Genomic DNA, 21,864 nt, shown 5'->3' on the forward strand with positions numbered 1-21,864 from the left:
CAAATGTGCCCTTGCCAATTTAAAGGGTTACCTCTGTGACATACGTCTTAACTGTGTCTTGCTACGTCGATTTTTTTCTACAGTTGTTTCTGAAATCAGCCAAGTCGAGGAACTGCTAGCAAACCTGGCCTTCTTTCGAAAAGACCAAGGACACTTGTTTTCATTGTAATAGAGGGAAAGGTGCTAAAAAGAAGGGGGGGGGCAAATAACATTTTACCGTATATGACATTCAGTTTTTTGGAAAGTGCTTTTAAATCATGAAGGTGTAGAAATACAAAAAACTAACAAGGTTAGTCGTATTAATATATCACGCCTCAATATTCTGGCCTAGAGAATTCCAAGGAGTGTATAGTCCAAGGGGTCGCGGAGAGTCGGACACGACTGAGAGACTTCACTTCACTCAATTCAGTCTAAAGAAAAAATATCCCACCCGTGGGATTCCACTTCCAGCTGCTCCCTACCGCCTCCCGCTGCATCTCGGGTCACCTCCTTCTCTCCCCAGCACTCCGCCTTTCCCCCGTCTCCTCCTTCACTATCTGCTCCTCCCAGCGCTTGGCGGGAGGCTTCCTCACGTGACTACGTCAGTGAGGGAGCCGCACTGCAGCACCCGGGGCTGACTCTGTCCTCTCGTCTCTGTGATCCTCTTTGTGACCGGCCAGACGGCGCCGGACTCCCAGAGTTCCGTGCCAATAGTCCTCCGGGCCGACAGGGGGACGCCGCGGGTGGGGGCGGGGCACCAAAACAAAACTGACGTTCTCGCGAGAGGCGCGGAGCTCCCTCTCTCTCTCTCTCTCTCTCCAGTCATTGAGCGCGCGAGCGCCTGCGCGCTCCCCGCGGTGCGCGGTAGCTGGGTAAGGGCAGAGGGGAGCCCGGCTGGAGTCCCGGGGAGATCGCGCGTGCGCTGTCGCGAGCTCGGCGCTGCCGGGGCTGCGGAGCTGGGAGCCGGCTGGTGTGTGTGTGTGAGAGCGCCGTGCGGGACGCGGGGCAATGTTCCGAAAGGCCCGGCGGGTGAACGTGCGCAAGCGGAATGACTCGGAGGAGGAGGAGCGAGAGCGCGATGAGGAGCAGGAGCCCCCGCCGTTGCTGCCGCCGCCGCCTGGCACCGGCGAGGAGCCTGGCCCCGGCCCGGGCCCCGGCGGCGGCGGCGGCGGCGGCGACAGGGCCCCCGCGGGTGAGTCCCTGCTGGGCCCGGGGCCGCCGCCGCCGCCGCCGGCCGCGCCGACCTCGGGCACGGAGGCCGGGGGCTGCCTCCCTGGCGGCGCGGAGCCCGGCAACGGGCTGAAGCCGCGCAAGAGGCCGCGCGAGAACAAAGAGGTGCCCCGGGCCAGCCTGCTCAGCTTCCAGGACGAGGACGAAGGTAAACCGCCGCGCCTCGGGGGGCCCCCGGACCCCGGGGTCTCTGCCCTAGCTTGTCCTCCCCCGCGGGTCCCTGCGTTCCCTGGACGCGCCCAGCCTCAGCACCGCCACCCCGCGCCCCGGGAACCGAGGCGCTTCTTCCCGCCCCGACCCGCTGCACGTTTTCCCCCGCCTCGGGCCTTCTGCGCAGGCAGGGGCGGGGGGGTCGTGTTCCCGCGCCGCCGCCGGCCTTTTCGTAACTACCGCCTCCGGAGCATCGCCTGTTCCGAGGGTCTGGTGACCTCAGATCAGTCATTCTGAGTTTTTTTCACCTGGAAATTCAGTGTCTCCTGTCCTGCCTCGTTCCTGGCTGCTGTGCTTTAGGGAGAACCAGACTGCTCTAATTTCTAGACGGCTGCCTGGACTGCTCTGGGCACGTTCTCCGGGCCTTCCGTAGGTCACGATGCCCACGCCTCTTGGCATCCTCGTCCTGGTCAGACATCCTTGAGTAGGAAGGGGCCAGACATCCTTGACCAGGAAGGCTGAGTGTGTCAAGAGGAGTGCTAGGTCTGAAACGAGAAGCCCAAAGTTTTGAAGCCCTGGTTCTGAGTCAGTTTGGGCCAGCCCTTCGCGATCGGCGATCCTGTTTCAGATCCTCACTTTTCCTGTAAAACCAAATAGGGGTACAAATGTGCGACCTTAACTCGCATTAACATTTGGACCGTGAAAAGAGACGGTGTAATGGTAATTCAAGGCGGTTTATCCAATCTGGTGTGAGGGGCCAGGCTGCAGTGGATTTAGATTTCTGATCGTAGATGAGCCGTCTATCATTTTACTTCCCCGATTGTTAAGTGTATATTTGTATAATCCAGTTAAGTCTACGTTATGAAAAAAGAATTTAAGACTTTTGGAAATCTGACTTGCATCTTGATGCGCGATGATTTGTTTCCAGTAATAGGCAGTTTCTCAAGTTTGCCAGGAGTACAGTCACATTTTTGTTTTTGCTGATGTAGGGACAGCTTGGTAAAGTGTTTGCATTCGACTTTTAAAGTTTTCAAATCAAAGATGATGGATACACCATCGAAATTTATTTTTGAAAAGTTGATTAGCTCTCAACTTGGTCTTGAAATAACTGTGTCCCTGTGTGATGGGTATAGAGTTACTCAGTCTTGACAGCTCTGTAAACTGTAGCACCTTTTGATTTTGGATATTTTATTTAAGATACCTTAAGAATTTGATAATTAGGTGCTTTTTCAAAGATCTCTTTTCCTCTCCTGAAATAAATGATTTAAGAAAAACAGTAGAACACAGAACTTTGTGTAGTTACATGTGTTATGCCTTTAAAAAGTCTCAGATTGGCATTTTATTCCAGGTTATGAGGTTGATTCAGTTTTTGGAAGCCTATTACAGATTTTAAGTAATTTCAAATTATGTAATGATTTGGAATGTTTGAGTATATTTAGAAGAATTGAAAAGTTAGAATGGAAAATATTGTCTGAAAATAGTTACTACAGATTTTGCTTATTTTTTAAAGAAAATGAAGAAGTTTTCAAAGTGAAGAAATCAAGTTACAGCAAAAAGATAGTAAAATTGCTTAAGAAAGAATATAAAGAAGATCTTGAAAAATCTAAGATTAAGACAGAACTCAACTCATCTGCCGACAGTAAGTACTAATTTGATTCTTTTGAAGTGACAAAATGAAACTCTCACAGGTATTTAATAGATTTGGTGTATATACAGTGCACTTGTTCGCTTGGTTCTGTCATTGTCAAGTGTTCAAGTTGAGTAATGATGCAGTTTTATTTAATTCCAACATGACCGCATTGTGAATGCATTATTTAAAAAGACAGAACCATTGCCACTGGAATGTTTCTGCTGCAGTGACTAAATTCTTCTAGTTTTCTGACTAGTGTTCCAAGTGCTGTTGAACAGAGAGAGGTTTCCCACTTAAACCTGAGACACAGTATGTTTCTATTTGAAGGAGTACTGTGCAAATTCCTGTACTTGTATTCTGTACTTGTATTTTGTAGAGACAAGTTTTGGGTTCCTTTGGTTTTATTTACACAGTCATTTTAATTCTTAGAGAACTTTTAGGAACCCCTTAAGTCTCATGTAGCCTTATCAGATATATGAATGCACACTCCTGGGTGTGTGGCACCTGCCTACATTGTCTCTTATGTCCTCTCACAACCTAAGTTAAACTTTTAAGCATTTATTTGTCCTTAGGAAAGTGGTTTCATGATAATATGCTGTGGTCTGAGTTATTCTCTTGCAAGTGCTTTAGGGAGATCTTTTTATTTTGTGGAATTAAAAATGGAATTATTATTGCCCAGTTCTCCACTATAGGCTTGATGTGGGAATGTATGTCATTATATCTCAAGTTTGCAATCTAATTTTGGAGACAACATCACTTCAATGTATAACTGGATCCTGAATTTGGCAAAATGTCTAGTGAGTGACTTAAAGCTTAACTACACTTTTCTTTTTAGAGATGGGTGAAGGAATGCTTCATAGATAAAGTGGAATTTGAAGCTGGATTTTTGATCTTTTAAATTGCAAAGAAAATAGGGGAGGTGTGGGGCTATTATCAAAGATTTCCTGTTTTGGAAAAGAGCAAGTGCATGTGACAGGCTGAATAGATGATTTGTGGGGGATGCAGAGGTTTAAGGTGAAAGGTACATTGTTGACAGATTGTGAAGGATGTTTATTATCTAGTATGGGGTTTAGAGTTGCCATTTCAGGGGCCTGCCAGGATGGTGACATGATAAATGCCTTTTGAAATCTTAACCTGGTGTTAGTATGCAGCATGGATTGGCACAAGGAAATATTAGAGGCCTAAAGCTGAAACTGCAATACTTTGGCCACCTGATGCGACGAGTTGACTCACTGGAAAAGACTCTGATGCTGGGAAAGGTTGGGGGCGGGAGGAGAAGGGGACGACGGAGAATGAGATGGCTGGATGGCATCACCGACTCTGTGGACATGAGTTTGAGTGAACTCCGGGAGTTGGTGATGGACAGGGAGGCCTGGCGTGCTGTGATTCATGGGGTCGTAAAGAGTCGGATACGACTGAGAGACTGAACTGAACTGAACTGAACTGAAAGCAGTTTAAGTGCAACGACCAGCTTTGATCCAGTAATAGTTGGTTTAAAAAGGTCTCAGTTGAGCAAGACTGAGGCTTTTCTTGCTTCAGTAGGAAATTCTAGGTGAATTTAAGATGTTTGCTGTGGGTGTGGGGAAAGAAATAGAAAAAGATTATTTGAGAAGTATTCCAATGGAAGAATTGGTAGACCTAATGTATGCTTCAGCTATTGGATCTAAAAGAAACAGAATTGAGAGCTTTTGTGCCAGGTGACTGAGAGGATAATTATGTATGATATACAGAAATAGGGAATGCAGGTGGGAGGAGGAGTATATTTAGGGGAACTGATTATTTTGGAGTCTAGGAAGCTGCTTCATTTTTTCTAAATCTCTTAAGAACCAACTGTGTATGATGAAGTTGAAGAAGAAAGCTTAGGAAAAGTGAGAACTGAGGAAAGACCATTTACTGTTGAGTTTAAAACTTGAAGCAGGTGCAAAGTGTATGTGGCCACCTTGTTTTCATATTAACTGATTTCCTTCTCAGCAGATAACTCTATTAATGTCCTCCCCAAAGGCAGAGCCTCTGTGTTATAGGTTGTTGTTCCTGTTTTATTAATCAATTTACAATCCCAAACTTTTCCTACCCCAGCCCTCCTTAAATAGGCAGAGATGCATTAACTGGAAAACAAGGGTAGTATCAACTTAGTATCAACTTATACCTTTGGGATATTCCAAATTGATGAGTTCACCTTTGAACTTGAATTTGAGTGGAAATAGCCAGTGAATAGTTGGAGATGTAGATTTTGTTTTGGTGCTCATTGAGGTGATAATTGAAGCCAGGGGTAAATGGAATCGAGGCTGCAGCATAAAGGAAATATTCCTGCGGACCAAAGACTTCACCTGTAATAAGCATACACACAGGAAGGACGCTTTACTCAAGAGATACAAAGAGTCATAAAGTCCAAAGGAGAACAGATAGGAAAGTTTCAAGATGATGAGTGTTGCTGAGTGTCAGTTGTATGAAATAGTATCAGGAAGGTCAGGAAAAGGAAGGGCTGTTGGTATGGTGGCTGGGTTTTTGGGGGGGGGCGGGGAGCATCTGGCAAAAGAGACTAATTTACTTGCCAAGCTCTGCCTGTTTAGAGGAAGGAACATCTTTTGCTAAATTGCTCAATGGTACTGTATCAGTTAGCTGTGACTGAGCCTCTGGGTTTAGTTGGTGAGCTTGGAATGGGAGATATCAAAGGCCGTTTGCCAAGGTAGAGTCTGGCAAACTGGTGAGGAAATAGGAGGTAGCAGGTCCACACGGCTGCTTTGGAACATTTGGCAGAGTAGAGGACAATAGCTAGAGAAATAGTTGGGATCACATTGAAGTTCTTTTCCTAAAGAGAAGCCTGTGTCTCTTTGTAGACAGAGTGGAGGAGATGGAGAATGTGCCCACAGAGTAGAATATTTGTGTCATCAGGTTTCCTAAAGTATCGAAGACATTGAGGCACAAGAGGAGCCTCAGAAAAGGTTATTCAGCATCTCTTTTTATAAAGCTGTCTGGAAGGATAATACAGGACTAACAAAAATTCACCTGTCACCATGTTTTGGACTTTGTATTTGCTCTGTCACAAGCAAATAACTTAAGACTTTATTAAAACACTGAATCTTTTAAAGTCTGCAGAAATCATCTGGGCATATTGGATCAAGTAAACTTTTTTGCAGTTCTATTTTGTCTTGTTAAAAGCCATTGGTTTAGTGTTAATTGAGAGCAAAAGCAAATGGGTAGTTCTTGACTCCCGGTACCTTTATGCATCTGATAAAGTGAGTTTTAAAATCTCAGCCTCAGAATGCACTTCAGAGGGAGCCTGTGGCAGTGAGGTAGAGTGGTGAATTTTAAACATTTAAGAATCTGAAGCAGAATGACCGAAATCTTCTAAGTAAAGTTGTGGGGCAGGGGGGTGAGGGGTGTAGGACCTTTTCCCCGGGATTCTTCTTTAGGGGAGTAGGAGATGGAGGAGATGGTTTGAGAACTTTCGAAGCAGTTTTGGGGAGGGGCACATGCTAGGGGAACAACGGAAGTATATCTTTCATATTTAGAATGAGCCTTTTGTTTCACTCTTTCATTGTATTCTTAGTGCCTTGTGTGTGCACTTGCCAGGTTCAGTGATTCAGGGTGAAAAATGCCTATTTTTGCATTTTGCCTGGGATGGAAGGTGTAATAGGACTATTTAGTTGGAAGTAAAGTAAACCATTTGGAATAAACCACTGTGGCAGTGGTGCCACCTGGAACCCTGTGGCAGGAAAGTAGTCTTGAAGCTGGCCTCGAATGGCCTGCGGAAGAGAGAGCTCTCTTCTCCGTCCACATGATGGAGTGTAGCGACTCCATAGCTCCCTTCCTGGTTTGCAAGCGGTGGTTTTTAGTGCTAACTAGCAAGGAGATCCAGCCAGTCCATTCTAAAGGAGATCAATCCTGGGTGTTCATTGGAGGGACTGATGCTGAAGCTGAAACTCCAATACTTTGGCCACCTAATGCGACGAGTTGACTCACTGGAAAAGACTCTGATGCTGGGAGGGATTGGGGGCGGGAGGAGAAGGGGACGACAGAGAATGAGATGGCTGGATGGCATCACCAACTCGATGGACATGAGTTTGAGTGAACTCCGGGAGCTGGTGATGGACAGGGAGGCCTGGCATGCTGTGATTCATGGGGTTGCAAAGAGTCGGACACGACTGAGCGACTGAACTGAACTGAACTGAGTCTCTAACTTGTCTCTGTGTCCCAGTTTTGGGTTGCCAGAAAAATCAGGTTTAGTCACAAATCCACTCTTCCAAACATTGAGTTGTGGCAACAGCATCAGGGGTTTACACAGTGTAACTGTGACTTTTGGGTCTCAACCCTTCAGATGATGGTTTTAACCTGAGACGATATCCCATAAAGTGTTCATTACAGAGAAGTTTCTGTTTTGTTCTTGATAGAAAACTGCCTCAAATGGGCTTCCCTGGCGATTCAGATGGTAAAGAATCTGCCTGCAATGCAGGAGACCCAGGTTTGATCCCTGGATCCGGAAGATCCCCTGGAGAAGGAAATGGCAACCCACTCCAGTATTCTTGCCTGGAGACTCTCATGGACAGAGGAGCCTTGTGGGCTGTAGTCCATGGGGGTCTCACAGAGTTGGACATGACTGAGAGACTAACACAAATGGATTTAGAGTTTAATGAAAGAAATACTGACATGTAAAGTGAAATAATGCTTCCAAGAGGTTAGAACAGTTACCTATGAGAGTTTAGAGGAAGAAGTTAGTTTTGGTACAGTGGTAAAATTTCAATAAAGTTAACTAAAGGAGAAGGCAATGGCAAGCCACTCCAGTACTCTTGCCTAGAAAATCCCATGGACGGAGGAGCCTGGTAGGCTGCAGTCCATGGGGTTGCTACAAGTCAGACATGACTGAGCCACTTCACTTTCACTTTTCACTTTCACACAGTGGAGAAGGAAATGGCAACCCACTCCAGTGTTCTTGTCTGGAAAATCCCAGGGACAGGGGAGCCTGGTGGGCTGCCATCTGTGGGGTCGCACAGAGTCGGACACGACTGAAGTGACTTAGCAGCTTAGCAGCAACTAAAGCTAGGGATTGGGCAGGGCCTCATGCAGCACTCTATCCCCTGTATTATTTTTACCTCCTGGTTGTCTGTTGTGATCATTTAACATGTCAGTAGTTTGAGTATTTTTATAAACAGTTAGAATAGTTGATGCTTTAATGAATTGAGCCCATAATTGCATTAAAAGTGCCTCCTTAATTTACGGATTTTGTTTTAGATATGTTGTATTATTATTATTATTTTTTTTTTTTCAAAAATGTAGACGAACCGCCTTTGGACAAAGCAGGTCATGTTAAGGACACCAGTCTAGAAGATGGAGTTATCATCAGTGAACACGGGGAAGATGAAATGGATATGGAAAGTGAGAAGGAGGAAGAAAAGCCAAAGGCTGGTGGAGCCTTTTCAAATGCTTTATCTTCATTAAATGTTCTCCGTCCAGGTGTGTGCTTGCAGATGTTCCTTAGAACTGAAGTAATCCCTCAGGAATGAGCCATCTGTAATGATGGTCATTAAGGAAGGAGTTAGCTAAGTGGTGTTTCTTACGACATCTGTTTGGAGCCAGGCTGTTTCCTTTTGCAAATACAGAAAGGAGGAGAAGTAGAAACTTCCCAAGTTCATTCTCAGACAGGCAGTTTTATTATCAGAACAAATGAGGGGTTCAAGGACATGGCTAAATAGTACAAAAGTCCTTTTTTTTTTTTAGTGTATTTCAGATTAAGATTTTAACTTTTCAAGAACTGCTACCAAATGCCAAACTGCTGCTAGCTTTATATTCAGGTTTTTTTTTTTTTTTTACATTTTAATGGAAATAGTTCGCAGATCTATTCACTGGTTAATCAGCTTTTTGAATAAATACTTAGTCACTGCAACCCACTCCAGTGTTCTTGCCTGGAGAATCCCAGGGAAGGGGGAGCCTGGTGGGCTTCCGTCTATGGGGTCACACAGAGTCAGACACGACTGAAGTGACTTAGCAGTAGCAGCAGCACCAGATTTAAATTATGAAGAGTAACCATTTAACTTATAAAATTAAAAAATGCTTACTCTGTGGGAACTTCTTAGAGCTTTCACTGCTATGACCGAGGTTTGATCACTGGTCTGGAAACTTCCACAAGCCATGCAATACAGCCAAGAAAATGATGATAATTTTTTTAAAAAGTCAAAATGTTTGCTCTGGGTTTGTAAAGTTGTGAAAAATTACATACATGGATCTAATAGCATTCTGATTGGTACAGTCTTTATGGGAAGCTGTTTGACATTTTGAATTGGGAGATTTCAGATGTTCTTACTCTTTGACCCATAATTCCATAGCTATAAATGTATCCCAAGGAAATAATGTTTTTATTGTACCATTAACTGCAGTGAGAAACATTTAGAAAAAATGTCTAGTAAGAGAGGAATGGCTTAGTAAGTTAAGAAGTTACGGTGCGTTTACATGATGAGATATCCCATTGCTACTTAAATAACAAATTAGAAAAGTAGCAAGGCATTAGTTTTTACTGTAAGTGAAAGTGTTAATTAATTTGATTATGTAGTAGATTATGCTTTAGCTATTGAATGTTGTAAACCACTAAAAATTATGTTTATGCAAAACAACAACATGGAAAAGCTTATGTTTTAATATGAAGAAAAATTAGATACAGGATTATATATTCAATGTGTTTTCAGGTGAACTGAAAACTATTTGCAGGTGAAATACACTCTAAATCTTATAGTGTGTTTTAGGGTTGTAAGAGTGTAGATCCCTTTTTTGTTTTTGTTCTCCAGTTTAGTAATAAATACGACTTTATTACTTTTGCTTATTTCTTAAAAATGAAAAATAAAAACCATTAAAATAAAACTGTTTTCATGAATTTTCCTCTCCCTGCCTTCCTGGATATATTGCCATTGTAGATATTGTTTTGTTTCCTTAGCTTCTTTCAGTTTCTGTTTAAGTCAAAATAAATCAGTCGTACTGCAGGCAGAGTTTGGGGAGAGGGGCGGGGATGCCAGCAAGGGATGTTAGAACATCATTTATGCATGGCTGCCTTGGAGAGATTCTTTTATCTTTCATAGTTTCAAGAAAATAGAACCTTTCTTCCTAATATGGCATGGGTTCTAATCCTTACTGTTTGTTTCCAGGAGAAATTCCAGATGCAGCTTTTATACATGCGGCAAGGAAAAAGCGTCAGATGGCCCGGGAATTGGGAGATTTCACTCCTCATGATAGTGAGCCTGGGAAAGGCCGCCTTGTTAGAGAAGATGAGAATGATGCCAGTGATGACGAAGATGATGATGAGAAACGCCGCATAGTTTTTTCTGTGAAAGAAAAGTCACAGAGACAGAAAATTGCAGAGGAAATAGGTAACTTTATTTAGTGCAACAGTAAGCCTGTTGTTAGTAAGTTTTATTTGATACTAAATCAAGTAAAATGTATCTATTTAAACTATGTTTAATGTTGAAGATTCCCTCATAGCTCAGTTGGTAAAGAACTCCCCTGCAATGCAGGAGACCCTGGTTCTATTCCTGGATCAGGAATATCCCCTGGAGAAGGGATAGGCTACCCACTCCAGTATTCTTGGGCTTCCCTGGTGGCTCAGCTGGTAAAGGATGCGTATGCAATGTGGGAGACCTGGGTTCAGTCCCTGGGTTGGGACGATCCCTTGGAGAAGGGAAAGGCCACTCACTCCAGTATTCTGGCCTGGAGAATTCCATAGTTCATGGGGTTGCAAAGTGTCAGTAATGACTGAGCGATATTCACTTCACTTTCAATGTTGGAGAACAAGTTCTTGCTTGGATATTAAGTGTCTTACTGGCATTTTGGGGGAAGTGTAGCATGATTTTGATAGCTGATGTTTATTGAGGACTGTGTGACGGGTATTTTGCTAAGCACCCAACGTGTTATAAATATATTTAATTGGCTCTTCATTCTTAGGAGGCATTAGGTTTCATTCTTCTCTTTGTTGAATTGATGTCAAACTAACAGAAGTTAGGAAGCCTATCTAAGGTTTTTACTGTTAAACTGATACTGCCTCTTGCTTAAGGGATAACTGTGTATTAAGACAAGTAAAGCAGAAAGGTCAAATACGAGACAGATCATAACAGACACTTTAATTTTAGTAAGGTTGAGTTTGTGCCGATATTCTTGCTTGATTTTGTGAAATATCAGGGTAGCATCTCTTCCCTTGCTGCTTTTTGGACTTATTTTCTCCCTGCTTATGGCCATAGGTATTGAGGGGAGTGACGATGATGCTCTAGTAACTGGGGAGCAGGATGAAGAGCTCAGCCGATGGGAGCAGGAGCAGATAAGGAAAGGAATCAATATCCCACAGGTGAGAGCTAAACAGCTAAGCTTCAAACCTGAAAAGGTGAATTAAGATTTCTAGCTTATTTTGTTGAAGTAAAAAACATATTGCCAAAATAAAGCTGTCCACTGTATAGATTAAATGTTTCTTTCTTGTGCAACTTTTTTTTTTCTGACTTTAAAAATTATTTTGTAGAAGGTGGATTTCTTAGTAATGCAAAAATCTTAACTGTAGATGAAAAATATCTTCCAAAGTAGTTATAACAACTTGTTTTATAGAAATAAATAGCTCAGTGGACATGTCATACAGAGTTTCTTTTTGTTAGTGTTTTGACACTATTTAATGTCCCTACTAACTCAAAAACTCTTCATTATTGTTTTCCTGAAAGTTACTGGAAATGAATCCAGTAATCCCATAAGAGAAATTTCATCCAGCCCTACTTTTGATTTTGAGAAGCTCTGTAATTACTGACTTTAATTACATACTGTTTTTAAAAAATGGGTTTATTATTTACTGTTAGTTTTTTATTCTTTTTGTAGTTTCAGCTGCTGGTTTTAATATATATCCCATTTCTCATCTAGGTTCAAGCAAGTCAGCCCACGGAAGTGAACATGTACTACCAGAACACCTACCAGACAATGCCTTATGGTCCATCCTATGGCATTCCGTATAGTTATTCAGCCTATGGATCATCCGATGCCAAATCTCAAAAACCAGATAACACAGTCCCTTTCAAAACTCCCAGTAATGAGATGACTCCCGTTACTATTGATTGGGTAAAGAAACAGCTTAAAGACAGGTAGGGCAGATCAACTTCTTTAAGACCTGTCTTCTAGCTTTCTGTTCCCTCAGGCAAGATGTAGTCTGGGGTAGCAAATACAAATATCGGCAAAGAAGATTGACTGGCCTATCTTCAAAACCTAACCAGAAGATGACTTCATACTTTGTTCTGCTACCTACTTGGATTCCTTCTGTGGATGCCTCAAAGTTTTTTTTTTTTTAAATACCACTCCATGATCTGGTTGAAGACAGTTCTCAGTTTTCTCCTCTTGGACTCTGAAAAAAGTGTAGCCAAGATATGGGGGGGAAAGCAAAACAGTGAGGTTTTGGTTAGCCCACCAAATAACTTTATGTAAGAAGTCTGTAGACTGCCATTTTCTTGAGCAAAACAGGAGTACAGATGAAAAGATCTACTCCAAGCAATTTTATATTCTAATAGTGGAACGAAATGCATTATTATAAATATTGCAAGTGTCCTGACAGCATAGACTTCCAGATGTAAATATGTTATATTTATGCTTTTCTGTTCTTAAGGTTGGACTCCATGAAAGAACTGCACAAAACAAACCGACAGCAGCACGAGAAACACCTGCAAAGCCGAGCGGACTCCACCAGGGCCATTGAAAGATTAGAAGGGTCTTCTGGGGGTATTGGTGAACGGTATAAATTTTTGCAAGAAATGCGAGGGTATGTCCAAGACTTGCTTGAGTGTTTCAGTGAAAAGGTAAGAATGCAAAAATATTAATCTCTTTGAATAAGGCAAAACTTAGGGAGGTCTAGATTTCTATATTTCTCAGAGAATATCCACTGACTTTAGCTTTAGAAGTGATGAAAAGTCATGCTTCATTTTCTCCACTTCATTAGCAGCATTCTGTCTTAGGGGCAATTTAGTGCCTTTGTTGAAAACAAAAAAGATAATTCAAAGCACATTTAAAGACTTTGGCAGATCCTGCCATAACTTAATGATGGATTACTGGCCTGTCCTGGGTTATTAGAATATAAGGGACTCACTGATGAAATTTTCTTTCTTACAGTTCAGATCTAAACTTATCTTTAAACTGTATCTATAAGTAATTCCAAATATGTATTTATTAGTTTTTATTTTTACCCTAGATAAAATTGATTGCCATTGCTAGTAATAGTTCTCATCTGAATAAGTCTGTGCTTTATCCATTTCAGAAACCATTCATTGACCATAATTTGTTTTAAGGTCTCATTTCCAGGTTTTTATTTTTTTGGTATGATAGTCAATTGGCAGTTATTTGCGTTCTGTTGTACCATTTGTTTGCATTTTTTGTTAGCTGCACACAAAATTCTCTTTCAAACAACTTTAAGTTGATTTTTCTTTAAGACAAATCTATTGTTTGATGCACTGGTTAAAAAAGGCATTTGTGGACTTCACAGCCTTGTCTTGAAAAAGAATTAAAATCATCGTACTTTTGAGTATTCTGTCTCTAAACTTTCATGGGATACAGGATTAGAAGGCACATTCTCTCTTATCCTTGACCATATGAATTAGCATAGAATTTGTAGGTATATAGTATGTTTTAACTTTTTATTATCTCTTGATCAGTATCTTAAGGCCAAAGACTGGCTAAAGAACAGTCCCAAACTGTGTCTTCCTAATGAGTCTTAGTGGTTCCAGTCAGTCTGGTCAAATCCATGAAGTCTTCTCTGGAGGATTTGTGTTCTTGTCCTGATCATATGATTTCTGGAGAAGCAGCTACATTCTGAGCTGTAATAGCCCTTGTGGCAGGTCTGTGGCTTAGGGTGATAAGTACCAGGGTGAGAAGCAAACATAAGTTCAACTCTGTGCAGAGAAGCTTGAGTTAAGAGGGGAAGTGGACAGAAATGTCAGAGCTGGTAGTGTGTCCTTCCTACTAACAAAGCCCTTGTGAACCCAGGGGGCATGGTGGTGGGAGCTGGCCCAGTAAGCTTTTGTGACTAGAGAAAGAATCTTTGTCTTAAACCATACTTTGTAAGTGAAATTTGTCCCTGTGGAGTTTTTCTTGAAAATATCTTGGTCTTTGCTTTGCAACTTACTTGAGTAAACTTACACACTGTGATTGCAAACTGAGCCCTTAAAAAATATTGACAGTAATACAATCAACCAGATTGTACCATTCTTGAGTTAGAGACTAGTAGAATATCTAGTTCATATTGTTTTCAGTTGCTTATTATTTTGAAAACATTTAGTAGTATGATTTCTCTCTCCTGGTTACGCTGTTCCTAGGGAAGTAAACCTCGGACTGTGCTGAGGTTTTTACAGAATCCCTTAGCTAAATGTTTTTGAAGCAGATCTTAAACCATATCTGTTATATAGTGGCTACATTTTAATAAAAGAGAAGTGGGTAATTCCCTTTTGAAGATAGCTTTTATTTCATTTAGACATTTCCATATCCATTTGATTTTACGGAGCTTGCTGCTCCGTAAATTAATTAATAATGTCATAAATTGTCATTCTGGAAATACTGAGGAATAATTGGATAGATTTGAATGCTCATTTCAGTTATAAAAATACTGTGTCAGGGTAAGACCATAAACAGATAAGCTTTCTTTTGTGTATTTTCTCTTTCATTATAAAGGTTTAAGTGATTTCAAGCTTAGATTTTTATTTTTGCAGATTATTTTAACTTTCCATTGTTTTGCTTTCCTGGAGTCATCTTCCTTCTTGTGCTCTTTGCCTTAAATTTGGTCTAGAAATAATGGTAGTCAATAGCAGTTTTGAGTTTGGAGAGGGTAAAGAAATCGTCATGGTGCACTCTTATAATAAATCATGAATCAATATCGTTAAGAAACTTGAAAGAGAGGTGAAAATGTGCTTTAGGACTTTTATTCTCAGAATTTTCTCTGGGCTTTGTTAAAAGGCATTTTCATTACCTAAACAAAAATTACATTATCAGCATTTTAACTGTAAATTGAATCATTAAGGTTCTGTCTGATGCAGCCTCAGCCATCTAGCTTAGCAGTAGAAGAGTGTTAATAACCTCCAGGGCTAAAGGAATGCATTGCAGGCCCGTAGGTTCATTTGTCCTTAGTCTTATATGGTTTGAAAAATGAGGGGGTGGGTGAGTGTAAGTCACAATAGTATGACAACAATTGCTTGAAAAATGGGTCATGGTTAACCTTCGAGTTAGTCTGTGGGCTCGGCTGATACCATCCAGGTCTGGGGACGCTGCTGCCCATGGTGCAGCATATGAAAGAATAAAATGACTGCGTCAGTTTGACCTTTCTGTGAACACTTGTTGCTTTTGCAGTGGAATCATTCAAGTGTGTGAATGCTTTTACCCCACCTGCTTCTTTTTATTTTCCATTTGCAGTCTGTTCAGTTCAGGAAGCTGCTATATTGGTGCCAGTGGTGCCCAACTCTAAATAGTGTGTTTTTTATTCGCACTAACCATCAGGAAACTAGAATTTCTGGTTTCCTCAGGTATGTCTAGTGGTTGTTAGCGTTTTGTGAAAGTTTCATAGCATTTGATTATATAGCATAAGGTATTTATAAAAAGAGAATGTTTTCTGGTTTTTCCTTTTAAGTTAGGTCTCATTCTGTAAGCTTTTTGTATTCTGTATGAACCAACTGAATGCTTAGCTGTGGCTGTTAACCTGGAAAAATCTGTTGACTTTGTAAAGCAACAATTCATGCAAGCAATTTTATTTAAATATATGAAAAAAATTAAATATTTGATGGGAACAGAAGAACTTTGAGTTTCAAATAGATTGATTTTTAGACAGGTTAATGATAGCTCGAAATTTTATTCACTTTATTAATATAAATGAATGCAGTTCACATTTAAAATGTATGATAAAGCCACAAAGTAGTATAACATTACTGTAAAGTACTTGGTCCTTGTGGATGGTAGAGCAATTTAAATGTCCGAAATTGGGCAGTTAGCAAACTCTTTACCTACTCAGAGCCATTTTGTTGGTCTTACACAGCAATATTAGTTTATCTTACGCTACAAAAATTGCAAGGTAGATCATGCTGCTAGAAAACTAAAAATGGACTTTCACGTACTTTAAAAGAAAAGCACTAAAATTTCTGACATTTCTTTACTCACTCTCTTTACTATTGTTAAAGTGTTTAAGTTTCCTAACTAAACTTTTGCTCCAACAACTAGGCACTGGACATTATAGTTCCATATATGGAATAAAAGAAGAAGTGTTATTTCCCAGACGTCGTAAAACTGAATTACTATTTGTATTTCATTGGGAATTCATCATTATTCTGTCCAGAGGGTACTCCCTTCAGAAATCCGGAAATAATATGGAACCCTCAAATAAATAAGCATCTGAGGAGTTTGGTGTTACGGAGTGTGTTGTATTTTTACAGGTGCCACTGATTAATGAACTTGAATCAGCAATACATCAGCTGTACAAACAGCGAGCTTCCCGCCTTGTCCAAAGACGACAAGATGATATTAAAGATGAATCTTCGGAGTTTTCAAGCCATTCAAGTCAGTCCATCTTGAAGGTTTTTATTATTCATTAAACAACCTTGTTTACTTAGTGCATCCTAATTGAAACGTAGACATCTCAGGGCATTCTTTTTTAAGAAACAAATTTCCTTGCTCTTGTGTCAGGTAGATCTAAAATTATTCATAGCATGTCGGTTTGTGTTTAAGAAAATACAGCTTCACAAATGAGCGCAAATCATGTACTAATATTCTATCTTAGTCTTCTTTGGGCATATTTTTTCATTCTTCAAAGTATAGTAAGGATGTCATCAGTATCTACTTGTCCCTAAGTGATTATTTTTCCCCCATTTTAACATCAATACAAATACTCACACAAATGCTGTTGTTGATCATAACCAAGGTTTTGAGTTAGGGGCTGGGAAATTTTGGATGGGAGAGAGGGTTTTATTACATAACAAATGATACAATTCCAAGATTAGGGGAGTTTTGAGCTTCACCCATCGCATAAAGCAAAATTTTTTGTATTGAAATTTTTTAAAAAAATTTTCTAGTTTGCCTTATATAACCAAGTTTTTTTGGGTTTTTTTTTTTTAGTAAGTCAGTTGATGCCAACACTTCTTAAAATTTTAGTGTAAAAATCTGGAAATTTAAAATTTATATTCCTTTCATTATGATGTGGGTTATGGAAAACCAAAATGAATTAGAAACCTCTTAATAAAGAGTTTAGCTGAAATTCTTTAACCTGACATATTAAAAACATTTTAATTCCACTTTTTATTGCCCTCTATGTTCTTGAGTACTATAATAGGAATTTTCCTATGTTGGATTTCTCCTGGCTTTTTTTGTTATTTCTTTGGTCCTTGTGTCAGCAGTTCTTAAATGGATGTGTACATCAGAATTACCCATGATATTAATTTAAAATGCAGATTTCTTGGTCCCGTCTCCAGAAATTCTTGCCAGGTCTTGGATGGTGTCCAGTAATCTGCATGTTAAACAGCCACTCCAGGTGTTCCAAGTGTAAAGTGCCCTGTTCTTATTCTTTCTGAAAACAATGCTTTGTCATATAGTGTATCCTCTAAATTAGAGAGACACTGAATCCCTGGAAAGCATTCTCCTGTGTGCTGAATGGGTTTTGGAGCATCATAAAGAGATGGTGACATGGCCCTCAGATGAGTCAGACTCAGTGTGAGCCATGTGAATGGCTTTGACGTTCTGTTTTTGCCGTGAAGTGAAGTCGCTCAGTCGTGTCCGACTCTTTGCGACCCCGTGGACTGTAGCCCACCAGGCTTCTCTGTCCATGGGATTCTCCCGGCAAGAATACTGGAGTGGGTTACCATTTCCTTCTCCAGGGGATCTTCCCGACCCAGGGATCAAACCCGGGTCTCCTGCATTGGAGGCAGACGCTTTAACCTCTGAGCCACCAGGGAAGCCCATACACATTTAAATTTGGATTAGTGCCATTTGGGGCACCTAAATAACTAATGCATGCCTCTCAAATCACTTTTGATCCAGACAGAACCAGATTTCTGGGGCAGAATACAGGTAATAATCATTATATCTATGATGGGAAGTAATTTCCTTTTAAGTTAAATGGTTGTGTGAGCTGTGCATTTCATCAAATACCTTTTCCAAGCTATAATCTGTTCTTTATAATTTGGAGGTATTTACTTACATGGAATTCAGCATAAGGGTTGAATGATGGGTGTTAATTATCAATAGATTGACAGTTGGAAAGAAATGTAATGAGTAAGTGAAAAGTATTGTCCTAGAGGGAGTATTCATTATTGCCGAAGATTTGAGGAAAATTGCATGGGATACTGAAGTATCGATTTCTTTTTCTGATATCTTTTTTTTAAAGAAACAAAAATACAGTGTGAAATTCTTCTGTTTAGATTTGGAAGTGCTTTACCACAGTTAATGCATATAGTTCTTACAGAAAGAAGGAAGCTATCAGTTGAGTTGTCTGCTCTGTCTCCTTCAATATATATTTTAAAAAGTCTCTAAATATAAACATTTTAAGTATTATACTAAGTTAACATTATAATTTTCTTTAGAATACGTCTTTAATGATGGCTGCCTCTTAAAGAGGCAGGAATCATTTCTGTAGTTTGGGACTTTTTAGCTAATTTATTTGTGATATGTAGTGGAGTCCCATTTGAGGTAGAGCTGGGGCATCTTGTTTATTAAGCAGCAAAAGAGTCAACTTTTAAAAGTAGTTGGATCTAGGGTAGTTAGGATACACTGAAGTAGACACCAACACTTTTTTTGGTTTTATTTTCCCTGTTGCTGTGCCACGTCTTTGATATCAGGGAAAAACTTCAGTTGATGTCTTTCATTTTGCACGTGGTCTCGCCCCCCACCTGCCCCCACACCCTCTGGGGTTTTTGCTTCCCATTACTATCCTGAGTATTACAGGATGTCTCCATAGTGTCGAACTTAAATGTAGAAATAAAGCATCGCAGAGAGATGTTTTCCCCACTTCTGCTTCTACCCTAGGCAAGAGAGTCTCCAGGATTCTTCTCTGGACAAAGAGAGTGGGTCCAGAGAAAAGACCATGGGACACTAGTATCTGGGGCCCCCAACAGAAGGTTGACTTTTACCCAGTGATCTGATGTAGATGCCTCTGTTAGACAGCTCCCACCTGCATCCACCAAATTTCCAGTCTCATTCCTGTGTAGTTAATTATCATCGGAAAGCAACACAAGAAGTAGGACCAAAGAGACTGAGGACACAAATGCAGGTGGCAGGAGAAAATTTAAAACGTAATTGCTATCCTTGGGAGATGGCAGAAGAGCTCCTACATGTAGCACAAGTAGAAGGTGCTATAAAACAGAAATCTTCTCAGAAGACTAGCCACACCCTGGAGACTAAAAAATGGTAACTGACAGATAAACATAAGTAGGAATGTCGAGAGCTAAGTCAGAAAATTTGTCCAAGAAATTAAAAAGAGGGAGAGAGGGAAAATGGGAAAAAAAGAAATAAGGGAATTGTGCTTTGAAAGTAGTGGTTGAGAAAGCACAACTTGGTCCTATTCAGATATGATTTTTAGTCTATATTGTTGATTCTGCCCTTGTTTTTAAAATAGTAATAGAGAATAAATTTCTGCAAAGAAAAATTAGAACAAAATAGAATAAATCATTAAATCCCTGTAACAAAGGTGTTTTTTCATACTTCCTACTTAGACCTCTTTGCTGTCATTTCATATCATTCAACAATATGATGCTTAAGTTCATTCCTAAAAAAGTAACCTATTATTTTTCCCTTTACACAAATAACGTAGGTTTTTTACTTTGTCATCATGATAGCATAAACTAGTTTTGTTACTTAGACATAAGAACAGGGATTCAGCCAGTTTGCACTGGGGTAGTGTTGTCAGACTCTATTTCTCTACTCCTTTTTGTGGAAACGTGGATTAATATTGAGATTTGCTCTAAATTAGCAAACTATCTGGTTTATCAGTTATTGCAGAATCCCGTTGTTGAGATTAGAAAGCAGTCTGTCATTATGGCTTATTCTGTGCAAACTCTTTCCTCAAGATTGTTGGAGGAAGGCTTTTAATTTTAACCATTGTTGTTTTCCAGATAAAGCTCTGATGGCACCAAATCTTGACTCCTTTGGACGAGATCGGGCACTGTATCAAGAGCATGCCAAACGTCGGATTGCAGAACGGGAGGCCAGGAGGTAATCTCCAGATGTTTGCTGTTGGTCGGTTTGTGAAAGGAGGAGTCTCCTTTATCTGGTTTGGGAACTCACTGCTTATTATTTAGGACTCGTCGTAGACAAGCCAGAGAGCAGACTGGTAAGATGGCAGATCACCTTGAAGGCCTTTCCAGTGATGATGAAGAAACTTCTACGGATATCACAAATTTCAATCTGGAAAAAGGTTAGACTTTTATTTGGAAATGAGATTCATTGTCAGTGTGCTTTCTGTTTGACTGTAGTTGTTACCATGAAATAATTTGAGGTTTTGTGGCCTCTGCCTTAGAACCTGGCACTTGTTGCTTACTTGCACCTGTTTTTACCTGTTTTTATTACTGAATAGCGTGATGAGTTCTCACAATTAGTGTTAACACTTTCTTATGGGGTTTATTTAGTTACTTGCATTATAAATAATATTGCTCTTCAGAATCATAGAATTTTAAAAGCGACAGGAGAATGTTTCAGATCCCAGGGGCCGCCCTAATATAGCCTGTCTGGTCTGGAAAGGTAAAGGTTGGCAGTAGGGAGCCCTGCTCAGCCCTAAAGGGAGTTCCTGATTTGGGGAGTCCTGAATCATTCAGCCACAGGGAATAGTTAGTACTGTTACATGAAGGCATTTCCAGAAGGAAACCCAAGTAAAAGTCTTTATTTCCCACCATTGGCTGCAGTTACCTGTCATTTATTAACTTAGACTCATAGTTGGAGAAGCTTATCTTATTTTGTTTCTCTCACTATTTTATAGTGAACATTTCTAAACATATAGGAAATTGATCACCATCTACCTGTCACCCAAATTCAGCAGTTCTTACCATCATTTGGCCAAGTTTGCTTTGGATATGTGTATGTTTCGCTGAAACAGACATCATGGCACTTGCCTCTAAAAACTTTAACATATTTAATGTCTCCCCCCTGAAAAAGGATGCTTTTCTACCTTATTGTAACACTGTTAGCACCCTTGAGAATAATTAACTGAAATTTCTTAGTATCATATCTGTATTCAGTACCTCCCAAATTCTCAGGACTGTTTTTGTGGGTTACTTTGTGTTATCCAAACCTGGATCCACACAGGGTTCCTGCATTGCACTTGGTCATTGCACCTTTTTTATCTAGAATTAATGGATATCATGAGTACCTTATAATACACACACCCCTACTATCTGTTCAAGGCATTTGCTTTCTGAAGGCCATTTGTCTTATAAAATATCCTACATTCTAAATTCCTCATGGTAACTTGTTCCTACAGTCACTGTATTTCTTGTAAACTGGAATTTAAGTCTGGAGTCTTAATTAGATTCAGGTTAAACCTTTTTGGCGAGAATACTTCATAAAAGTTGCTGTTTCTTATTATATAATCAGTTCAGTTCAGTCGCTCAGTCGTGTCCGACTCTCCGCGACCCCATGAGGCACGCCAGGCCTCCCTGTCCATCACCAACTCTGGGAATTCACCCAAACTCATGTCCACAGAGTCAGTGATGCCATCCAGCCATCTCATTCTCTGTTGTCCCCTTCTCCTCCCGCCCCCAACCTTTCCCAGCATCAGAGTCTTTTCCAGTGAGTCAACTCGTCACATGAGGTGGCCAAAGTTTCAGCTTTTGCATCAGTCCTTCCAATGAACACCCAGGATCGATCTCCCTTAGAATGGACTGGTTGGATCTCCTTGCAGTACAAGGGACTCTCAAGAGTCTTCT

The 21,864-nt window shown here is 40.5% G+C and overlaps 1 protein-coding gene across 1 annotated transcript in view; it reads left to right on the plus strand.

Moving 5' to 3' along the window:
• The first annotated feature begins 795 nt into the window (after positions 1 to 795).
• PAXBP1 (PAX3 and PAX7 binding protein 1) overlaps positions 796 to 21,864 on the plus strand; it is a 37,563-nt gene continuing 16,494 nt past the window's right edge. Inside the window, exons 1-10 of the mRNA XM_055421286.2 lie at positions 796 to 1,357; positions 2,870 to 2,998; positions 8,264 to 8,440; positions 10,120 to 10,341; positions 11,206 to 11,309; positions 11,864 to 12,081; positions 12,597 to 12,786; positions 16,393 to 16,516; positions 20,059 to 20,158; positions 20,245 to 20,360. Of these exons, the coding sequence (XP_055277261.1) occupies positions 988 to 1,357; positions 2,870 to 2,998; positions 8,264 to 8,440; positions 10,120 to 10,341; positions 11,206 to 11,309; positions 11,864 to 12,081; positions 12,597 to 12,786; positions 16,393 to 16,516; positions 20,059 to 20,158; positions 20,245 to 20,360 (1,750 nt within the window). The 5' untranslated portion in view covers positions 796 to 987. The remainder of the gene's footprint in view (positions 1,358 to 2,869; positions 2,999 to 8,263; positions 8,441 to 10,119; positions 10,342 to 11,205; positions 11,310 to 11,863; positions 12,082 to 12,596; positions 12,787 to 16,392; positions 16,517 to 20,058; positions 20,159 to 20,244; positions 20,361 to 21,864) is intronic.

This window comes from Moschus berezovskii, chromosome 1 (genome assembly GCF_049115385.1).
Source record: "Moschus berezovskii isolate FMDL1 chromosome 1, NW_MosBer_1.0, whole genome shotgun sequence".
In the NCBI taxonomy this organism is placed as follows: domain Eukaryota; kingdom Metazoa; phylum Chordata; class Mammalia; order Artiodactyla; family Moschidae; genus Moschus; species Moschus berezovskii.